Consider the following 21,866-nt stretch of genomic DNA (forward strand, 5'->3'; position numbering starts at 1 on the left):
AAATGATCGCTGCATATATAATGCTCTGCATTCATCTGTAGAACCCACATATTCAATCTTTCATATCAGGGGTATTGTGTTTGAATTACTATTTTAATTGTGCTAATTTGTCATTCGGTGTTACAAGGTGACAAGGGCACGGATTCGTCACACAAGAGACTGCGGCCCGACATTGAGTTTGCAAGCTGAGCAGTTTTTATACAATATTCATGGGGAAAAATATTTCAGGGCAGATAATTGACTGAGATCTCTATGCCAATGGTAATTGAATTCTGAAAGCACGGATATTAATCTTTAACAATGCAAAATAAATGAAGTGCAGTCAATCTATAGAAGGAGAAGCAGAGGAAGGAGGTGATTAGTTCTGTCCATTAAAAAAGAGGCTTAACTCTCTCAAAGATAAAACTTTTTTCTGTAGAAAGAGAAATATGTGCAAAGGTTCAATTTAAAACTACATAGGGCAATGGAAAGGACAGCGAGGACACAATACCAAGTTCCCCAGCAATCAGCCCTGATAACCACCTCATTAAATCTTCCTTCCTACATTTTCATATAAACAGAGATCCACCTGTAATCTATGTGAATACCAGAATCAGAACCTACTGTATATAGCAATGATTAGGGGAACCAGAGTTCACAGAACCCCAAGGCTCCTCCTGAGGTTGCTACCGATTCCTTGAGCTGCAGCTGACTGACTTCCCAGCTGATGGTGCCACTGCCGGTATAGTTCTAGGTCTAACACCATTGGGCAGAGCCAGCAGCATGACACCAATGATTTATTTAGTTGCTGGAAGGGAAGGCATTCTTCTGAATAACCACCAATGTAAGGAACATTCTTTCAACTGACCACCAATGTAAAGAGCACTCTTCCCACTGGCCACCAATGTAAGGGGCATTCTTCCCACTGGCCACCAATGTAAAGAGCATTCTTCCCACTGATCACCAATGTATGGAGCATTCTTCCCACTGACCATAAATGTAAGGAGCATTCTTCCCACTGATCACCAATGTAAAGAACATTCTTCCCACTGATCACCAATGTAAGGAGCATTCTTCCCACTGATCACCAATATAAGGAACATTCCTCCAACTGACCAACAATTTAAGGAGCATTCTTCCAAATGACCAATGTAACAAGCATTCTTCCCAAAGACCTAAAAATTATTTCAAAGGTTCTAAATAGTTAAAAAGAATGAGAAAGACTGGAATAGAAAATGAGACCAAAGCTACATGAAGGTCATCCTATCCTCATGTTCTGGGGAGGAGTTGGTTGTGGAAGCTCCAATTAGAGCTATTCTGGAGTTTGTATTTGACTTTGCCGCCCATGAGTAGTCACAGATGGTAGGAACTTGGAGTTGTACTGGAGCTGCAGACACATTCCTGTCTCCTGTCCATGGGACACCCTGGGACAGCCAGGGTACCCAATAAAGCTCAAAATTCAAATTCAGTTGCTCACCACATCAACTCAAGCAGGCTACGACACCTTCCTTCCCACTAAAACTGGCTAAATTCCAGCACTCTCCTTCCTTGTTGTTGGAAGGTGCCCATCCTACTAAACCCTACTGAATGAATCCCAACCCAATTTCAGAAGACTAGTTGTCATGGTGCTAGTAACACAAGGCATAAGGTCACAACCCTTCTCCATGGAAGGGCAAATCCTGGCACCTGAAGGATGCTGAGAATCTAGCAGTAAGTACATTATGAGCCACATGCCAACCTGACAAAAAAAATTGCCAAAAAACACAATGAAATATGTTCTTCAGAATTGCTCTGCACCTATGGACCTTATGCAAGGTGACATTTTAAATGGGATAGTCTTTAATGAATGAGCTTAGTTCCATTTTGGGGAGTCTGAGGTCACTAGCTGGCTAAATTCCCCATTGTCACCACAATTAGTGTGCTCATTAGAAGGTTTGCCCATCTATTCATGTTCTAGTGATTTTCTTTAACTTTCACTCTTGAGGATAAGGGTAAGCAGGGCAAATAGAGAGGGTGCATTTCCCTTAGGGGGGCACAGACAGCAATAAAAACCTGACAGGTGTTCTAATCCCTCTCCACTCTATCCAAGTCTTATCTTTTGTTTTACTTGGATTTCTTATGCAGTACTTCTTACAGGATATGGAGGTTAAATGAAGGAGTACTGTTGCCAGGTTACAAGCTACGGTATATCCCATAATGTTGGAGATTACTTCTAGAACTGGGCGCCAAAAAGACTGAAGAGTTGGGCACTCCCAGAATACACGTAACAGAGTTCCTCTGAGATTGCAACACCTCCAACAGAGATCATTCTGTCATGGGAATAGCTTAGCCAGTACTAGTGGTGCCCTGTATCCATCAGGTAACTATTTTGTAAGATATTTCTTGATACTTACTACTGATTGTGGCCTTGTGCGTAAAAGTGAGCATACTGGCCTGTTGCTCTTCTGAAAAAGTCTTGTTCATGTTCACTTCTCATTGGGAAAGGAAATCTGGGTCCAGTTGAGAATGGGCATCTAGCAAAGTTCTGTATGAGAGAGACAGCACGTGGCATGATGGTCCCTCAGAAATTCACGCTTTCTCATACGGAAGAAAGTTCCCAAGCAAAATGTCTCTGAGCCGGGAGAGAATGCAAGAAGTGAGACAGTTGCAGTTGGCGCCAAGGGTTGGGGGGGCGGGAGACAACTTCAGTGGTTGCTGAAAGAATAGAAAAATCATGCCAGTTGAATCAATGAAGAAAGTCCCCAGTTATAAGTAGCCCCTTGGTAGCCAAGACTCGGAAAAGTTTGTCTGATCTTTCAGGAATGAAGGTTGGGTTTCTCAATATGAGGGTCAGAGGCGATTGAAATCTGTGGCAGTTGGCCAAGGTAAAGTACCATTTCATTTCAAGTAGGGCCTATCGTAGGAGGTTTCAGTAGGAAGCCTGACCCTAGGCCTTTAGTTATGCTTTAGGAATCAATAAGAGAATTGTAGGAGGTGGGAGGGGTTGGGCCAGTCCATGACTTTTACAGAGCAAATCAAGATCAACATCTTAGTCCACCCTGGGTTTTCTGGGGCTGTTTGTGAATATAATATATAGGTAAAAACTGTATTTTAATATAAGAAAACCATAAGCAATTGTTTATGATACTCAGTGTAGAAAAACAAGTGTCATGCGCTTAGGGATGACCTACTTTCATTTTTACCGTACCGCACCAAATGATAGGACTATGTAAATCATCAGTAATGAAAACATTACTAAACACTTTTTTAAGATACAGTATGACACAAGTACTTGATCAAAGATCTGAATATAAACATGGTGGTTATTTTTGGATTAACAAATAAACATGAGTTCACTTCATCCTTCTAGATGTACATTCCAGATGATTCTCAGAAATGACTACCCACCAAAAAAACAGCTACTCGTTTTATTTGTGGACTGTTAAAGGGATTTATACCTGTGCTGTAACTATATGTCCATTGGATTTATTAAAACAGAGGCCCCCAAACCTTCTAAACAAAGGCCTAGTTTTTGCTGCCCTTTAGACTTTAGGGGGGCCAGACTGCTGGAGTAGGAACTGTACCAGGCTTGGTGGTCAGTGGGAGCAAATAAATTACATAGTGCCTGTGGTCAGTAGGAGTAGGTAGGATAGTTGGTAGCAGTGGGAAGAATCGTACTCAATTGTTTATATCTGTGGGAATAATTATGTCTCATCATTGGTGTCAGTGGGAGTAATAGTGCCCCATCATTGGTGTCAGTAGCAGGACTAGTACACCATCATTGATATCAATGGTAGGAATAGTGACCCATCATTGCTGTCAGTGGTAGGAATAATGCCCCATTATTGGTGTTTAGTAGAAGGAATAGTGCCCCATCATTGGTGTTTAGTATAAGGAATAGTGCCCCATCATTGGGGTCAATGGTAGGAATAGTACCCCCTCATTGGTGTCAATGGGAGGAAAAGTGCCCCATCATTGGTGTCAGTGAAAGGAATAGTGCCCATCATTGGTGTCAGTGAAAGGAATAGTGCCCATCATTGGTGTCAGTGGAAGGAAAAGTGCCCCATCATTGGTGTTAGTGGAAGGAATAGTGCCCATCATTGGTGTAAATGGGAGTAACAGTGTCCCAATGACATCACTCACTGGATCTAAAAAAAAAGGTATGTAATGAAAAAGGGAAGGTTTTATTTAAAAATCTAATTAGCATGTTAATTGGGGGGGGGGGGGGCAGGGAAGGCAAAATATGAGCAGATTTAACTTCAGCATTTAATGGTAACCCCACTTTCGTGGGACCAAAAAAAAGCATAGCGGAAAAAAATAATATGACGTATACAATCGCAACTCAAATCATATTGTAATTGGATGTTATTAAAAATGACCTTTACTTTTCAATCTGCAGCTCTGTAATGTTTTGTAATATACAATGCAATATGGCTACCTGGAGGCATTCTGTACATAGATGGTGTACAGAACGCCCCCCTGAAAATGTAATTTCCTGCTTGTGTGATTGGCTCACTGATTTTCCCAGAAGTCTGCACTAAGATACAAGTCAGATTTTTGGTATCCCCTGCAACAAAAATGTCCTTTTGGGTGAGATACTTCCAAAGGGAAATCACATTTAAAGGGATGCAGACTCTGCCATCCTCATTATAGCCCTGCAGGTGCAGCAGCTGATTGATCATTATAAAACCACTCACATACAGTTTCACTTGGCACATGGACACAGATGAACAAACAGCTATTAATTCAGAATAAAACAAAAGGTAGGAATCTGCAACAAAGTTAGTTAAAATCTTTGCAATGTACATAGATCACCCAGAGGGGAATGTTTTTTTCTGAAGAAAAGTGGAGTTACTCTTTAAAAAAAAAAGTTGCTTCTGACAGAGCCTGACAGAGCCTCTGGGGATAATACAAAGCTTTGCATCCTTATTTTATGTTCCCTCGGATGTTTCATGTAGCCATGGCATTAAAGTGGTTGTAAACCCAACCAACTTTGACCTACAGGTAAGCCTAGATTAAGGCTTACCTGTAGGTCCAAGAAATATCTCCTAAACCTATACAGTTTAGGAGATATTTACCTGAAGACAGCCACTTTGCCTTACAGGGTGTGTTTTTTTTTTTTGCCTTTACTTCCTCTTTAAAGAACCAGCACAGTGATGAAGTATTGTGCTGCTTTCATGACCTGCGTGAACATCCAGGACCATGGTAGGGTTTATTGTGGGGTTAGGTGCCCATGAGACACAATTATTAGAAATGGGGCACCACCAGCATTTTCCCAATCCTCAGATATCATAAAAGTGTATCCATAACAAATGGTATGACAACAAACACATGACTGTGGTAATCCACACCTGTGAGATGGCTGCCGGTGAGTTCACTTTGCTGTCCCCATCCAACTTTGGATCTTGGTCTCCTGGTGGGAATAGGAAGGCCGGACTGGGACTGGAGTGACGCTGTCTTCTCATAAATGGAAACACGCTGCAACATTAACAATAGTGTAAAATAAACGTCACAAGTAAATCACCCATACACAAAACAAATTCCACCTGAGAAATTCATTATTTACTTTTTAAATGCAAGCAAAGGTATTTGAATGCGACCTGGTATCAGCCTCTTGCAGTCACAGTAGAGCAGGGCTGGAGTCTAATGCCGCGTACACACCATCAGAATTCCCGTCGGAAAAAGCTCTGATGGTTTTCCCGTCGGAAAAAGCTCTGATGGTTTTCCCGTCGGAATTCTGACGGAATTCCCCCCAAACTGTCTTGGCTACACACGGTCACACCAAATTCCGACCGCCAAGAGCACAGTGACGTACAACATGTACAACGGTACTAGAAAAAGGAAGGTCAATACCTAGTAGCCAATAGCTTCCGTCTCGTAGTTGAATCTGAGCTTGTGTGAGTTTTTGCACGTCAGAATTGAGTACACACGATCGGAATTTCTGATAGAAAGTTTTTCCATCGGGAAAATTGAGAACAGCTAAAATTCCGATGGAGCATACACACGGTCGCATTTTCCGATGAAAAGCTCTCATCGGTCTTTTGCTGGCCGAAATTCCGATCGTGTGTACGCGGCATAAGAGGAGGAAGCAGCATAAGGAGCCAATCAGTACATGTGCTCACAAGAAGCATGCTGCTAGGAGTAGAAAGCCAAGGGATTCGAATAATGCTGTGCTGCTTCTCCTTTCACTGTCCAGTCTAAGGTTGGGGGTGCGTCCGGGATGACCTGTGTTTAGAGGAAGTAGGTTGAATGATGCTGAATCTTTTGTGGTAAAAAAAAATACAGCGGGGTGGAAAATCTCTGGATTTAGGGTGAATATTGCAGAAAAAGCTGGTTTTGTTTAACTTTTATTTATTTGTATCTTCTTATTTTTGGCTAGAGTTCTGCTTCAAAAGCTATAATATACAGTATGTCCCCACTTTACAAATGAAGAAAAAGGCCAATGTCACCTGGGTGAATCCCATAGGAGAGTCTTCTGCTTACCTCTATGGAATCACTACCTTGTTGGCCTGGATCAGTAGAGAATCTCTCTTACTGGCATGGGAGCAATGTCCCATTTTCTTAGCTAGCAAAGGAGCGACCCCATAGAACCAGGATAAGTGGTAAGTTAACTTCCCCTAAGTGTCATCAGCCTTACAATGACAATAATTAAAAAAAAGTTTTCAAACCCTTTCTTAGTTTCTGGTGGGATAAAAGCTTGACCGAGCAGATTCTTGTACATTTCAGATTTCAAATATCTGGGAAATGAATCCTGAAAAGAAAAAATAACTAAATTAATAAATTATAAAAAAATAAAAACAAAGACATGTTGTGTCATTATCTCACTTTTTATTTTCTATAGTTCAAATTGTTCCATCTCATTGAAGTAAAGTGACTTTTTAAATATAACATTTACCCAAATAAAAAAAATTTCACTTTCACAATTCAAATAATTTTTTTTTTTTTTTTGTGACTACAATTTATGCACACCCTTGGAATATTTCCCCTATAGAGATTTCTCTGTGTATCAGATAAGAATACAAGGATATGCTGACTATTTAGCCCACCTAAAGGTAAAAAACTGTAAAAAAAAAAAAGAAGTAACGCTTTTACAGCGAATTACAGAGGCTGCAGATGGATATTGAAAGGTAAACTTTAATAATATTAAATTACAATATGGCTTGTGTAGCAATTGTATATGCTATATTATTATTTTTATTTGCTGTATTTGTTTTCAGGAAAGCAGAGTTACCCTTTAAATAAATGTAAAAAATAAAATACTGTAAAATGTAAAAAAAAAATTATGAAAAAAATAAATGAATAAAATAAAATAATAAACAAATAATAAAATAAAATAAATAAATGTAAAAAATGAAATACTAAAGGCAAACTCTGTATACCCAACTACTTAGGTATGCTAAACACCTGAGATATTGACTGCAACTATTACAATATGATACCTGCACTTTATAAATCGATTCTATGTACTGTAAATGTGACGGTGGCTTTCAACCACCACCATCAATATCACCTGTTGTTCTTTATTTTGTACCCCCAACTACATTTCTCTAAAAAATGGTTAAAAAAAAAAACATTACCAACCAAAAAAAAAAAAATATTCAACCTTAAATACTAAAGGTTGTTTTTAGTTTTGGATACAGTGGAGAGTTATTAGAACACCTGTCATGCTTTTATTGTTGTCTGTGCCCCCCGTATAGAGATTCAACCTGTCACCAAAAAAAAAAAAAAGGACAAAAATATTTTTTTTTCACTGTAAAAATGAAAAGTTGCAACCAAGCACATACAAAAAACAAAAATTGAGGCCTCCCCATCCCCACATATACGCCCGTACAAACGTAAATACATGCATTAGGGCACCTGTGTCTGAAAATGTTACATATCGCCAGGTCCACTGGAATGAGGGCAATAATTCTAGCACCAGACCTCCTTCATAAGGCTAAAGGTTTAAAAAAAAAAAACTTGCTCCTAACTTTTTTAGCTGGCTCCTAGATTCTAAGCAAATTTGTCAAGCCCTATCTTAATACATATTTTAAACAAATCAAGCAAGATGAACATTTGTACTAGGCACTCCTAACCACACACCAAAGAATAAATTATATGATTAATGATTCATCGACCATGGCCAATTAGGCAGCAGTCCAGGACCATAACCAGGTCCACATACTTTGTATTTTCATGACAAGTTAATCTCCTTTAAAGAGCGTTATCTCGTTGGCTCAACACTATCACATATTTCCCATGATGATAATGTTAGCATCTTTGCAGAAGGAATCCTGAGACAAGAGAATTCATTATTTCCAGCCTTTCAGTGCAGACTGATAGATGTGTGCTGAGAAGGGTGAACACTACTGCACAATTGCTGTGCACTACTATTAACCTAGGAAGTACAGCATGCATGTTTAATGAGCAAACGTGGCTTCCCATAAAAATACAAAGTATACATAGAAATTAGATATTCAAGTACAACTTTAGCCAAAACTGTTTCTTTAGCTTAGAATGGACTGGGAACGGTTAAAAAAAAATATATATATATTTTTTTATTGCTTTCTTTTACCCATTGAGGAGACTTTTCTTCATTTTCTGTGAAGTCACCAGGACAGAAAGTGAAGAGTATTTCTCCAATAGGAACACAAGACAATGCAAGCACTCTTCCTAACTAGAGCAGTGACATGTTATGCTGCATATACACGACCGGACTTTTCGACTGACGGTCTTCCCGACGGACTTTCGGTGTAGGTCCGACGGACTTTCCGAACTAATGGACTTGGCCACACACGAACGGACTAAGTCCATTCGAAAGTCCGTTGGTTTTGAACCTGATGACGTAAACGGGACTAAACAAGGAAGTTCAATAGCCAGTAGCCAATAGCTGCTGTCCTTGCGTTGTATTTGGTCCATCGGACTAGCACACAGACGAACGGTTTTCCAGATTTTTAGTCTGTCGGAATTGAGTCCGTTGGATAGATTTGAAACATGTTCTATTTCTAGGTCCATTGGATTTTTTTTCCTCAAAAACGATCGAACTAGCCCACACATGATCGGATTGTCTGACGGACTGATCCCGTCTGAACTAGTCTGCCAGAAGGTCCGATTGTGTGTACGTGGTATTAGCAATACAGCTCGGTTTTTATTCTCAATAAGGAGATTCTCCTTGCTCTCTTGGTGGTCATTGCATAAGAAGTGAAGGGAAATCTCCCCACTGGGGACACAGACAGAAACACAATCCCAAGAGAAGTTCAAAGCCTTCACCACTGTATGTTGGGAGTTGAAGTTGGAGCTATGGTATCTCACAAAAGTGAGTACACCCCTCACAGTTTTGTAAATATTTTATTATATCTTTTAATGCAACAACACTGAAGAAATTACACTTTTCTACAATGTAAAGTAGTGAGTGTACAGGTTGTATAACAGTGTAAATTTGCTGTCCCCTCAAAATAACTCAACACACAGCCATTAATGTCTAAACCGCTGGGAACAAAAGTGAGTACACCCCTAGTTAAAATGTCCAAATAGCCATTTTCCCTCTCCGGTGTCATGTAACTCATTAGTGTAACAAGGTCTCAGGTGTGAATGGAGAACAGATTTATTAATTGTTGCTCAATAAGTTCAACATTGCACCTCATGGCAAAGAACTCTGAGGATCTGAAAAAAAGAATTGTTGCTCAATATAAAGATGGCCTAGGCTATAAGAAGATTGCCAAGACCCTGAAACGGAGCTGAACTAAATGGGTCCCTAGGTCCCAAATGGCCCTAATGCAGCTGTACAGATGGCATGCACATCCCTGCAAAAAAAATATTCTGCCCCTGCCTGTGCAGGGGAAGATAATGATCACCCTCCTGTAGAGAAAATAGCCTACATTGGCCATAACAAGCATTTATTCAGTGTATATCAATGTGCAGTTACAGAAGAGAACTGTATCCAGTCCAAGTGATCCATATGACTCACATCTAAGATAAAAGGGCCAAGGAATGTGTCCACCCCTTATCATGGACTTGAATCTAGCCTTACCTTACACCAGTATTTCTCAACATTTTTTCAGTCAAGACACCCTTTAAAAATTATAGACAGTCTCGGGGCACCCCATTCTAAAATGTAAACACTATTCTAATAGTTTTGCACAATGCAACAACATCCACACACGTAGGACACCCAACTTTAGAGGTTCTTCCAAAGCAAATACACTTTTGCAAACTGGTACTGACTAGTATTTCAATGTTTCTCTTCTCCCTCTGTTGTTCTCTATTGCTCAGTTAAGGTGCCCTCAATGCTGATGGAGAAGGGCGGGGGAGGGTCAAACAAGGATGCTATGCAGGCGCCTGACATCCTCCTTATCAACTGATGATGCCATTGGTCGTTGGCTGCTGGCTAGTAGAAGGTTATAATAGTGTACAATGAAAACATGTGGCTTTGTGTAACTAAAAGCTAGCTTTATCCACACGCGGGTTTGTATACAATATTTGGGCAATTTTTAGGCATTTTGCCTGGACACCCCTGAATAAACCTCAAGGCACCCCAAGGTGCCTGGTCACTCTGGTTGAAAAAGGCTGCCCTACACTACACTTCCTGTGAGTACAGCCCCATTAAAATCTTTGGGGACACACTGCTAAGTTGTAGGTAGCGGCAGAAAAGATTTTGGGATGCCAGAGAAGACCGCCACGCCAGACAGAAGTAACTATTCTATGGGTAGGGCTTGTCTGGGTTACATTAGGTTAGTAGGTTAGTAAGAATGGTCTGGTTGGATTTTGCATTGTGTCCTTTAATTCTAAATTAAGCATATGACAACTTGAACCTTTTTCCTTGCTATCTCCCCCCCACTGCTTTAACCCACGGAAAAAAAAAATTCTGTTTATATCTTGATCGTTCATTCGTCAAGCAATCAAAAATATTTCTCCTTGAAAAAAGTAATCAAGTCAACGTCAACGCAGGAAATAATGAAAGCTTTGCAGAAACACACAATCAGTGCATGATGGAGCCGATTACAATAATTATAAGTGTATACAAAATTCAAGAACAGGTGTGCTGCCTGTCTACATCGAGCACTTCATTTTCATCAGTGATTTTCAGACTCCGCCAAACAGGAAAAAAAAATTAGACTGCACAAAAGCTAATCAGAAATTATGGTACAGAAAGAGAAAATGCACTTTCTGTAGATATATCAGCGGCTTTCCTATATGTGACCAATAAGCAGAGACTTATGAAGGAGGGTCCTGCAACAGGAGCCTGTTATTGCCTCTCCAGGCCACTTACTGCCCTGGCATAATAAAGTTGAGTGCATCAACAGGATTGCCAGTACATTCCTTTAATTACTGAGATATGTAAACTACACAGATTCTAATTAAAGAGAGCTGAGCTGCCGCCTTCATTTAATTAACTATGGTACAGGTATGACGGTACACACTATGTGGGAGGGCAATTCATTCAGCACTTATCTATGCCATTGTTTACAGAAATATGAATAATTCAGGTTTTATCTCTGCTTAATAAGTGAGCAAAACTCTGCTCCAGCCTCTCTCTAGAGACCCTGTTATTCCCCTTTTGGTAAAATCCTGACTTCAATCATAACCTGCACATCAAGGACATCTCTACCAATGCTGTAATAGCCAGGTGTCACTGCTCTCTGCAAAGGTCCGTGTCTAGGGGGGGTGGAGATAGGGGCTGCTGACTTTTGACAAAAAGTCAACATTTGCATATGTAAGCAGGTGGCCTACTGTATGTTTGGTGAGCACTTGGCTGCCCAGGTCAGGGGGGGAAGGGATTAATGCTTTAGCTGCCTTTCCTAAGTTTGTTTGCAGGCTTTTTCTGAGGTCCAACCCCCTGTGAATTATAAAAGGGAAGCAGTCCGGATCCTAGGAGTCGGGGGCTTAAGAAAGGATGGGACACACCTGTGGTCCATTTCAAGAGCTACAACTCATCGGGACACCCCAAGGATTAAGACTCCGTGCAAGTCTTGCCAATTATGGATTCTCCCCATAGAAACTTCGCCTGTGCAGTTAACTTGGGGCAGGTGTAGTTAGGACAAGGACATTATTATAGTTTGCACATGTTATGCTGAACCTTGCTGAAACTCTGAGCCCTTGTGCACACGTTCGGAGATTCAGACGGAATGTGTCCTATCGGACCGCTTTGTTGGATATTCCGACTGTGTGTGGTCTCCATCGGACTGTTTCCGTGGGAATATCCGACGGACCAACTTTTCCAACTTGCCGGTAAAATTATCCGACAAAATGCTCCGATCGGACATACTCCGATCATGCGTAGCCTACTCCGACGGACAAAGTGCCACACATGCTCAGATCAAATTCCTAGACCAAAGCTATTGGCTACTAGCCTGAACGTAGTCCCGTCGTAACGAAATAACGTCATCATGTTATGTACAATCGGATTTTCCGACAACTTTGTCCGACCGTGTGTATGCAATATTACTTCCGGACCTCTTCCAGAATTAATCCGTCGGAATTACTCAGATGGATTTGGTTGTCGGAATCTCCGACCGTGTGTACAAGGGCTTAGAGTTTCTCCTCCATAGGACCCTGGGTTGAGCAGCCACCTTGTCTACTTGAACCTGGATCTCCACCTGCCCTAACCCTGAAGATCATCCTGGACAAGGTTCCATCGCCGCCAGTACTGAACTTGCCCACCATGGCCTCGCCAGACAGCACCTGGCCATGCATCCTGGACTCACTGATACCAGGCCTTCTGCAGCAACCTCTCCTGGGTTCTGCACCAATGAAAGCTCATACTACCAATGAGCAAGCTCTATTTATAGTGCAAGCCTCCCAAGGGAATCTCATGGGACGGGCTGCTGTTTGATGGCAATGAGAAGTGCCCACCGGAACCCAGTGTGCCCTACCTAGCCATCCCTCAGGCACCTCCTAGCCCAAAGACGGCACTAATATAGAGAACTGGCTTCAAGTACAACTGCTCAGTGGACGCTTTCCTGCTACAAGGCAATGTCCACTTTTGGGTCAGGATTACCAGAATGGCCTGCCTGCAGCGTTATTTAGATGCTTTTGTGTGCGAGAAGCATGGCCGTGTTTTCCCCTACATGCCTGAGGTTCCATCAACTGGAAGAATGGTCTAAGATTTATAGCTGCACTTTTTGGGAGAGACTTTACATCCCTGAACACATCCGAAGTATCTGGCACCAGCACAAGCACATCGAGGCAGATTTCCATCACTTTTACAGTGAATACAGCGTCAGTTGACATATCTACCTGGATCGGGTCAAAGTCATCAAATCTGGTCAACTCTACCTTACTGTTCACAGAATCAAAGGAAGCCACTCCACTACTAAGAGACCCATCTATCTCCCACTGTGTAAAACACTAGTTTCACTAGCTGTTAAACTTTTGCATGCCTTATGAGTTTTTTTTATATGCTGTCTATTTTGCACTACAAATAGTTTTATGTTACATGCTTAGTTAGCGCACTTTAACTTTGTAAGCATTGTTCTTTTCAGCTGGCGCATCTTGCCATCGAGGGGGATGTGTAGGCAGGTGGGCTTACTGTATGTTTAGTTAACACTTGGCTGTCTCGGTCAAGGGGAAGGGGGTTAATGTTTTTGCTGCGTTCCCTGATTGTGTTTGCAGGCTTTTTCTGGGGTTCAACCTCCCTCCTGTGAATTATAAAAGGGAAGAGGTCCGGATCCTAGGGGTCAGAAGCCTAAGAAAGGATGGGGCACAAGTAGAAGGCTACTGGAACCTGATGTCCACTTCAAGAGGGCCGATTCATCGGGACACCCCAAGGACATGGAATTCTCTGTGTGAGTCTTGCCAGTTATGTGTTCCCCCCATGGAAATTTAGCCTATGTAGGTAACCTGGGGCAGCCACAGTTGGGTATAGTTAGGACGAGGACATTATTATATATTATACATATTATGCTGAGCCTCCAGTAAAGTGGTTTTCATTGCTTTGAGTCTGGTCTGAAGTTATTTAAGGGGTGCATGTTGTGTTCTGGTGTAACCCCAAAGAACCTGGGTCTGTAATAGCACTATGGGGTATATGTAACACCACTACAGGTTAACTCTCATGGCAAGAGATAGTTGCCATGGGTAACCATAAGGAAAAACATCTATAGCAACCAGCCATTTAGCGTGGTACCTGGTTAGGTGACAGGTCCTCTGGTAGTGAGGGGGTTGGTTCTCTTAGTCCCCCCCTAGCTGTTTGTCTCCTCCAGTCACCAGGAACAGACCAGCATTACAGAGATCAAAGGCCTGATCACTAGGTATGGGAAGGAAAGAGTTCATGAGCTTGCATGGAGCAGGATATATGCTTGGTGGGACTCTATTCTGTTACCGGGAGTGAGGTAAAAGAGGTACGCTGGACTGATGGAGTGGGTGCAGCTCTGTATGTCCCTTCCAATACAACCTACATCAGTACATATGTGTAGTGTCATGGGACGAAACATCTCACAGAAAACTCTGTACATTAGTGCTGCATACAAGTGGCTTATTTCCGAGTCGGGGAATGCCTTAATGTTCGATTCTTCGTATGACCACAACCTCTGCCTGGTCCTGGGCATTGAGGAGCAGGCCTTCAGGCAAGGTGTTAACCTCACGTGCACAGGTTCAATTAGACCTCACACACATATATCAATATAGCTGAGAATGCAGCCTGTTTACTAGAGACCAGTGATGTCACTAAGGCAGGCCATAAATTATTCTTTTTTTTTTTTTCTTCAACCAGCAGATTCAAAGAAAATGAATAAGCCAATTCCTCCATTCACACATTCCATATGGATGGGGGGGAATCCTCCCCACAGAGCTTGTGTATTCTGCTTGCAGTGAGCCCTCCCTGCCATTGGATCACAATGATTAATGTTGCCGACTATAGCCAGCGATACTGATTGTTCAGGAAAAACCTGACAGGCTGGTTGCATACAAGATGACTGATAGATCGATTTGTGTACAACCGGCTAGTTCATTCGGTTCAAAATTCGGTCCCTGCTGAAAAAGCCACATTTAGATCCATGTATGGTGAGCTTAAGAATGCAGCTTTTCATTTCATTAGGGATCAGGGACAATGGAAAATGAATCCTATTCATGCAATGGAATTTGGTTTATATCACTGACAAGCAAAAATCATTCACTAGGCACCTGTAACACTGAGAATACAACCTATACATCTACTAGAGACTGCTGACATCTCTAATAATGCAGCCTATCAATTCACTGAAAACCAGTGATATCACTGGGAATTCAGCCTATCCCTTCACTAGTGACAATGACATCACTAAGAAGGGGGCTTATCCACCCAATAGAGATTGGTGACATCAATGAGAGGGCAGCCTATCCATTCACTAGAGACTGGTTACATCACTGAGAATGCAGCCTATTCATGTATTAGAGACCGGTTACATTATGGAAAATGTAGCCTATCCATTCACTGGAGACTGGTGGCATCACTGAGAATGCAGCCTATCCACTCACTTGAAACTGGTGACATCACTGAGAGGGCAGCCTATCCATTCACTAGCGAATGGTGACATCACTAAGAGCATAGCAAATCCATTCACTAGAGACTGGTGACATCACTGAGAGGGCAGTGACATCACTGAGAGGGCAGCCTATCCATTCACTAGAGACTGGTGACATCACTGAGAGGGCAGCCTATTCATTCATTAGAGACTGGTGACATCACTGAGAGGGCAGCCTATCCATTCACTAGAGTTTGGTGACATCACTGAGAGGGCAGCCTATCCATTCACTAGAGAACAGCAACACAACCAAGAGTTAATTAAAGGTTGACTTGTCATTATGTGTCTTTTCACAAAGCCCATTGCCTTGCTAGAATAAATGAATGCTGGAAATGTTGTTCGATATGAAGTAGCAGCGCCAGTGTATTGTGAGCACCCACCTTTTTCATCAACATGTAGATATGCATTTGGGCATCATCAAACACATACCGATGTGGGTTCTTTATACCTTCTAGTGTCTTTTCCATTGTCTTGCTGTCAATGTTTACCCAGCGCGTTGCTCCAGGAGCCAAAAATTGCCTGTAAAGGAAAGGGCAATGGAAGAAGTTCAGAAAGAGGACATATAAAGTAACATTCTGGAATGTAAAGATTTGCAATGATTACATTTTTTTTTTTTTTATATACAGCTAGGAATTTTTATTGTTTATTGGAATGTTTATTGCTTGTAACTTCTACTATCCCCTGTACAACATCAAAGACTGTGGGAGGGAGGGGCAGCACTAGGAGCCAATCAGGTTCTGCTGCATACTCATGTGCTAACAGGGGGACAGAACAGAATGAGCACAGTTGAGTGTTTTGTGTTTCCCTAATTTTCCAATCAGTAGGCTAGGGGTGGGGTGGGGGAGGTGACACCACTGTGCTCCTTAACTCAGCGCTTTGAATCGTGGGCATTTGCTGTGGATCTGCCCATGATTTTGCGATTGTCGCACGATAAAACGTGCTGCAATCATGGGATGCATGTCGCCCAAATATAGTTCAAGGGCTACTTTTGGGCGACATGGTTGCCGCGATTGGAGCACATTTCATCATACGACAATTGCGGCTAACCCACACAGCAATTTGAGGTGTCATTCAAATGAATGGGATCTCAAATGCGAGTTTACGGGCAGATCCGCGGCAAATCTGCCCGCGTTTCAAATCGCTGTATTGTGAATGCAGCCTCAGACAGAAGGTGCCCCTATCCTGTAGTTTTCTGCCGGCAGCCTGTAGTGGGTGGAGCCTGCTGGGTCCCTCCCACATCTCTACTCTTTGTGCAGACTATGCACAGCACAGAGATTATGTCACCCCTACTTTTACAAGGTGATATTTGTTTCTTTTAAGCCTTTCGCTGCCAGGGCCGTTTTTGCGATTTTTGCACACATGTTGAAAAAAAATAATTTTAGGACTGAAGATTACATAAACCCCCAAACACACACCTCCCAACTTTTTGAGATGGGAATGAGGAACACCTATCAGCAAAATTAAGCATGCATAGGACACACCCCTTGCCACACCCCCTTAAAGGAGAATTGTACAAAAAAAAACAAGATTGGTTAAACCCACAAGTGCTTTTTTTACCACTACTATTCCTTTATATCGGCTTTTGGAATTTACAAATGCAGCAATTTAGAAATCAGATGAAAAGTTTAGCACTGGAAAAACAATTTATTATAAATAAAAAGTGCATTTTATATACGTCTATATAAAGATCAGACCAAAATGAGGGACAATTGAGGAGGAAAGAGGGACAGAGGGACTTTGTTCCAAATCAGGGACAGTTCCTCAAAATCAGGGACAGTTGGGAGCTATGCCCAAACATGATATATTTTCTGATAGCAGATACCCTAGAGAATAAAATAGAGGTAGTTCCAATTTTTTATGTCACACAATATTACCGCAAAGGTCCAGGAAATGAAAAATATCAGTAAAAAACACACTAATGTGAAAGCTTTCCTGTTTAATTGTACCTACAGGGTAACCTACTTAATAAGGCCTACCTGTAGGTACTCTAAAGCCCCGTACACACGAGCGGACTTATGTCCGACAGACTTCCAAAGGAGTTCCGTCGGAGTTCTGCTGGAATTCCGACGGAGTTCTGACAGACTTTTCGGCCGAACGGACTTGGCCACACACAATCACACTAAACTCCGACGGATTCGAACGTGATGACGTACGACCCGACTCGAATAAGGAAGTTCATAGCCAGTAGCCAATAGCTGCCCTAGCGTCGGTTTTAGTCCGTCGGAGTAGCATACACACGAGCGGAGTTTTCGAAGGGGACCGGGTCCGGCGGAGTTCCTTCGGGAAAATTTGAAGCATGTTCCATATTCTAAAGTCCTTCGGACTTTGGCAAGTCAAAAGTCCGTTGCAGCCCACACACGATCGGATAGTCTGACGGACTCAGTCCTTCGGACTTTGGATGTTGAAAAGTCCGCTCGTGTGTACGCGGCATAAATATCTCCTAAACTTGCACCGTTTAGGAGATATGAACTATCTACGAGGTTGCCAACGTCATTACTGCATGCGCACTGAAGGAACAGCCGATCGTGCCGTCTTTTCAGGGCCCTGTGCCGTGACCAGCAGTACCCTTGGGTTTAGTGATGTCTTCACGGCTCTGGCCAATCATAGCGCTGGGGCCCGCAAACAAGGAAGAAACTCCGGGGGAAAATGTCAGCTGTCTCAGAAGTGTTCAGCTTCGTTCTAAGGTAAGTATTTAATAATGAGCTAGTATGCATTGTATACTAGCTCATTATGCCTTTTTATTACAGGTGATTTAAAGAGTCATTGTAATCATTTGATGAAGATTTTTCTTTTGTTTGTTCACTTTGCCACATTCGAATAAAAATAAAAAAAAGTAAAGTTTTAGATTGGGAAGATTCAATATTTATCGATTCGAACGTATTGAATCGAAAAAAAAAAATCGTTAAAATCTACATTCGAAAAAGACATAAAACTAAATCTCGAATACGAATCCCAAATAGGAATTGAATGAATCACCCAAATTTAAAGAAACAATATAACTAAATTAACGAATCTAAACAAAACAAAACAAATGTTTTCGTCATGCACATGTCTATGGGAAATGCCTCCCTCTTTATCAGGGATGAAGGCTTGGATATGACTAGGCTCATGGTGAGATGCTATTAGGATACCTGTAATTAGACTTGATCAGAGCTGTCAGATCTGTTATCCTGCAAATAATAACAGATCTTGCAAGATTACAGGCAGAGCCGGCCCTACCATGGGTCCCGGTGGGTCCATGGGACCCAGGCGACACTTTAGGAGGGGCAGCGACACAGGTGGACTGCCCGAAGACCCGAGGCTCCCTCCCTCTAGCTTGCTGTGTCTTGCTGCTTGCTCTGTCTGAACATTGGGGGCCGCCCAGTGACCAACAATGCCACTAGCATTGAGTCAGCTGTAGTAGTCCACATGGAGCAGGAGAGGTGGCGGGGCCAGGAGCGCTGCTGACTCTCAGACCCCGCCTCAATGTATGGTTGGGAGAGGCAGAGTCTGCAGGTGCAGCTAAGTAAGGGGTTTGGAGTGGGAGCGGCAGCACTGAGATCCCCAGAGCTTTGAACGGAAGTGGAGCGAGCTGGCTGACAGGTAGGTTCTTCAGCTTCTCCCCAATGCGATGCCTGTGTGGATTGTCTGACAAGGCTGTGTTGATGGATGCTGATAGACTGCATTGATAGACACTGATAGGCTGCACTGGTGGGTACTGATGAGGTGGCACTGATGAGACTGCATTGGTGGGCACTGATGAGTATTTAATTATCATGATATAAAATAATGAATGTGGAGGCCTCTTGGTGAACGTGATTTTTTTTTTTGGGGGGGTTCATTCTTGGACCCAGGCAGCACAATGTCTTGGGCCAGCCCTGATTACAGCCCAGTCATATCCACCGTGTCAGTCCTGATGAAGGGGAGGCATTTCCTCCCAAATACATTGGCTTCTCTTGCTGCCTTTCGACAAATATAAAAGTTAGACTGAAACTCTTGAATAATCATGAATGTTTGTACTGGGTGCTCCTCAACACTCACCCCAAAGTACCAGATCCAGTTCATCTATAATTTTCAGCTAATGTAAACCCGCAGCTATACAAAGAGAATCAAACTTAAACGACTTACTCATATACAGACTGCACAGTGGATGTCACTTTCGACTGCTCTCCGTACCTTAATTCTTCACAGGCCTCCCAGAAGAGGAGGTTCTCAGCTGGAAAAGTGGGAAACACATAATATAAAATAATGATTATATGTTTTAAGAAGCAAAATAAATGTAAATTTCTCCATTAATAGACAGACACCACATGACACTGGATCTTTTGCTGTAGTCGTAAAGAGTTCTCAGAATTGAGTTTTGTTGGCGGTAGAGTTTCCTCTTCTTCAAAATGAGATACAGAAACCAACATTAGCCAGAATTATAGTAAGATGAATGTTATATCTGGTGGCCCCAAGCTGTCTTTTGGACATTTGTCATTTGAAGATGAAGAACTGCTGACAACAAATCATTAAAAGTAGAACTATGGGCAAACCTTTTTTCCCCATTTTGGACAGGGTAAAGGAGGGTTATAACACCTGTCCATTTTATTTTTATTTTTTCCATCGTTGTCCCATTGCTAAAACAGAAAATGAGTGTAAATCTCTCTAAAGTGAGGGAATACATTGTTGTCACCACCAGGGTCACTACTGTCCCCATTCGAAGATTTCCCCTCTATTACGGTAATTTTCTGGGGACAACCCAAAATTTGGGTTTTTCTTTTACTATCACTTTTGGTGATAATAGTCATCAGGGCACATAGAGAGGGTGAATCTTCCTAAAAGGGACACAGCCAATAACAAAAAAAAATTTTTTTTGCCTTTAGTTGGGGACACCAAGGCTTGGCCCCACCATCTCTCTCTCTCCTCATTGTTTCTCACCATACTATGGGTTTGCTATACTGCCAATACCGTTTCCATGAATATATGGTATGTAATATGCGACTGACAATTCGTTCATCTGTGCATATACTGTACCATGTTATGTTGTGATGCCTTTCAACAATAAATGTGTTTTTTTTAAACATTGACTTTTCTTTTAGCCACTAACACTCACCTGACTCAAAGTCCCAAACCCCCTCCTTTTTGTACTAGATACAGGGATGGAGATATGTGTTCCCGCATCTCACTCAAAGTCCCAAAACTCCCCTTCTATTTTTGCATCTATATGTCCCTCTAAAAGTCGTTGGCTACTATAAATGTCACGCCCCTGAAGACGCATGTTGATGACAAAACGTTGGGTGACGTCAGAGGCGAGGGACACAGGACGTGGACGGACGGAAACATGGCAGCCATCTTGATGGTTAGAAGCGCTGGTCGCTTCATACTGCTTGTATAATACTCATAAAATGTGAGCTTATTTTACTATTTCTTTAGAAATAAATGCTTTTTGTTAAGAGGTTTGCGCAATGAGCGTCCCTTTCTCTACCTTTTGCATTTATATGAGCATCAAGCTACCATCTGTGTATTGGAAAATACCTGAGAGGAAGGGTTCCTAGGATTTTTTCACTTGGCTTATTGTGAGAAGGATCTTTTTGTGATTACACGCACAGTGGATCGTGTTTTTAACCTGAAAGGATCATTGCTACCATCATCTGATTACATTTAATGTGTATAGCCCATACACTGATGGTAAGGGTCAATTATTTTGGGTGAAGGTGATGTGCTCTTTATCATCTTCAGAAGTTTTTTTCTCCTGTGGTGGATTCCATCCATTAAGAACTTTTTCTCTTTGGTGGTTATTATTCTTGTTGGTTCTAGCTTCGCTACACATAAATTAACTTTTAATTATGAATTTTTGTTTCATTTTATGATTTATTGCTATTTAGTGCTACACACTTCTTTTTATATTGCGCTTATTGTACCCAGCAATTTAGTGTTAGCTGCTATTTGTTTATATTTTTTTTGTATATTTAGCGCAACAAATGTATTATTTTCATTACTATAAATGTCAGTTGTGTATGCTAAATCTCAGGAATGAGGGAAAATAGCACACAGTATACAGGATCATTTATTTTATGTACTGAGGGACTCTGATGGGGACGCGCATGTAGGGGGGACTCTGGTGTGGACTCTTATGAAAGTGAGGGAGAATCTGATGAGGACCGTAATGTAAGGGGGGGGGATCTGCTTGGGACATGTAGGGCAAACTTTGATGGGGACCTCAAAGTAAAGGGGGGGGGGGGGCTGATGCAGACTCATGTAAGTCATGGTGCGACAAATCCCAGGTGCTAGGTCGCCATAGCAACAAGAATTCTTGGCCTGGCGCCTGTGCTGTCACTTGAAATCTCCCCACACCCCATTCACACCCCCTTGCTATATGTATCCAGGGCTTTGCTTGCCTATCTGCGGGCCTGGGGTGCCGCCGGGTAGAGGGGATGAAGGAGAGCGAGAGCGGGAGGAGACACATGTGAA

The 21,866-nt window shown here is 42.1% G+C and overlaps 1 protein-coding gene across 2 annotated transcripts in view; it reads right to left on the reverse strand.

The window, feature by feature from the left end:
• Positions 1-21,866, reverse strand: part of RGS11 (regulator of G protein signaling 11) — a 203,456-nt gene that overhangs the window by 32,245 nt on the left and 149,345 nt on the right. For both annotated transcript variants that reach the window (XM_077449487.1, XM_077449488.1), the window contains exons 14-17: positions 19,542-19,629; positions 15,815-15,953; positions 6,627-6,709; positions 5,310-5,436 (exon numbers count right to left, since the gene is read on the reverse strand). In XM_077449487.1, the coding sequence (XP_077305613.1) occupies positions 5,310-5,436; positions 6,627-6,709; positions 15,815-15,953; positions 19,542-19,629 (437 nt within the window). The remainder of the gene's footprint in view (positions 1-5,309; positions 5,437-6,626; positions 6,710-15,814; positions 15,954-19,541; positions 19,630-21,866) is intronic.

This window comes from Lithobates pipiens, unplaced genomic scaffold, assembly GCF_037356315.1.
Source record: "Lithobates pipiens isolate NorthernLeopardFrog02 unplaced genomic scaffold, aLitPip1_a1.2 Scaffold_22, whole genome shotgun sequence".
In the NCBI taxonomy this organism is placed as follows: domain Eukaryota; kingdom Metazoa; phylum Chordata; class Amphibia; order Anura; family Ranidae; genus Lithobates; species Lithobates pipiens.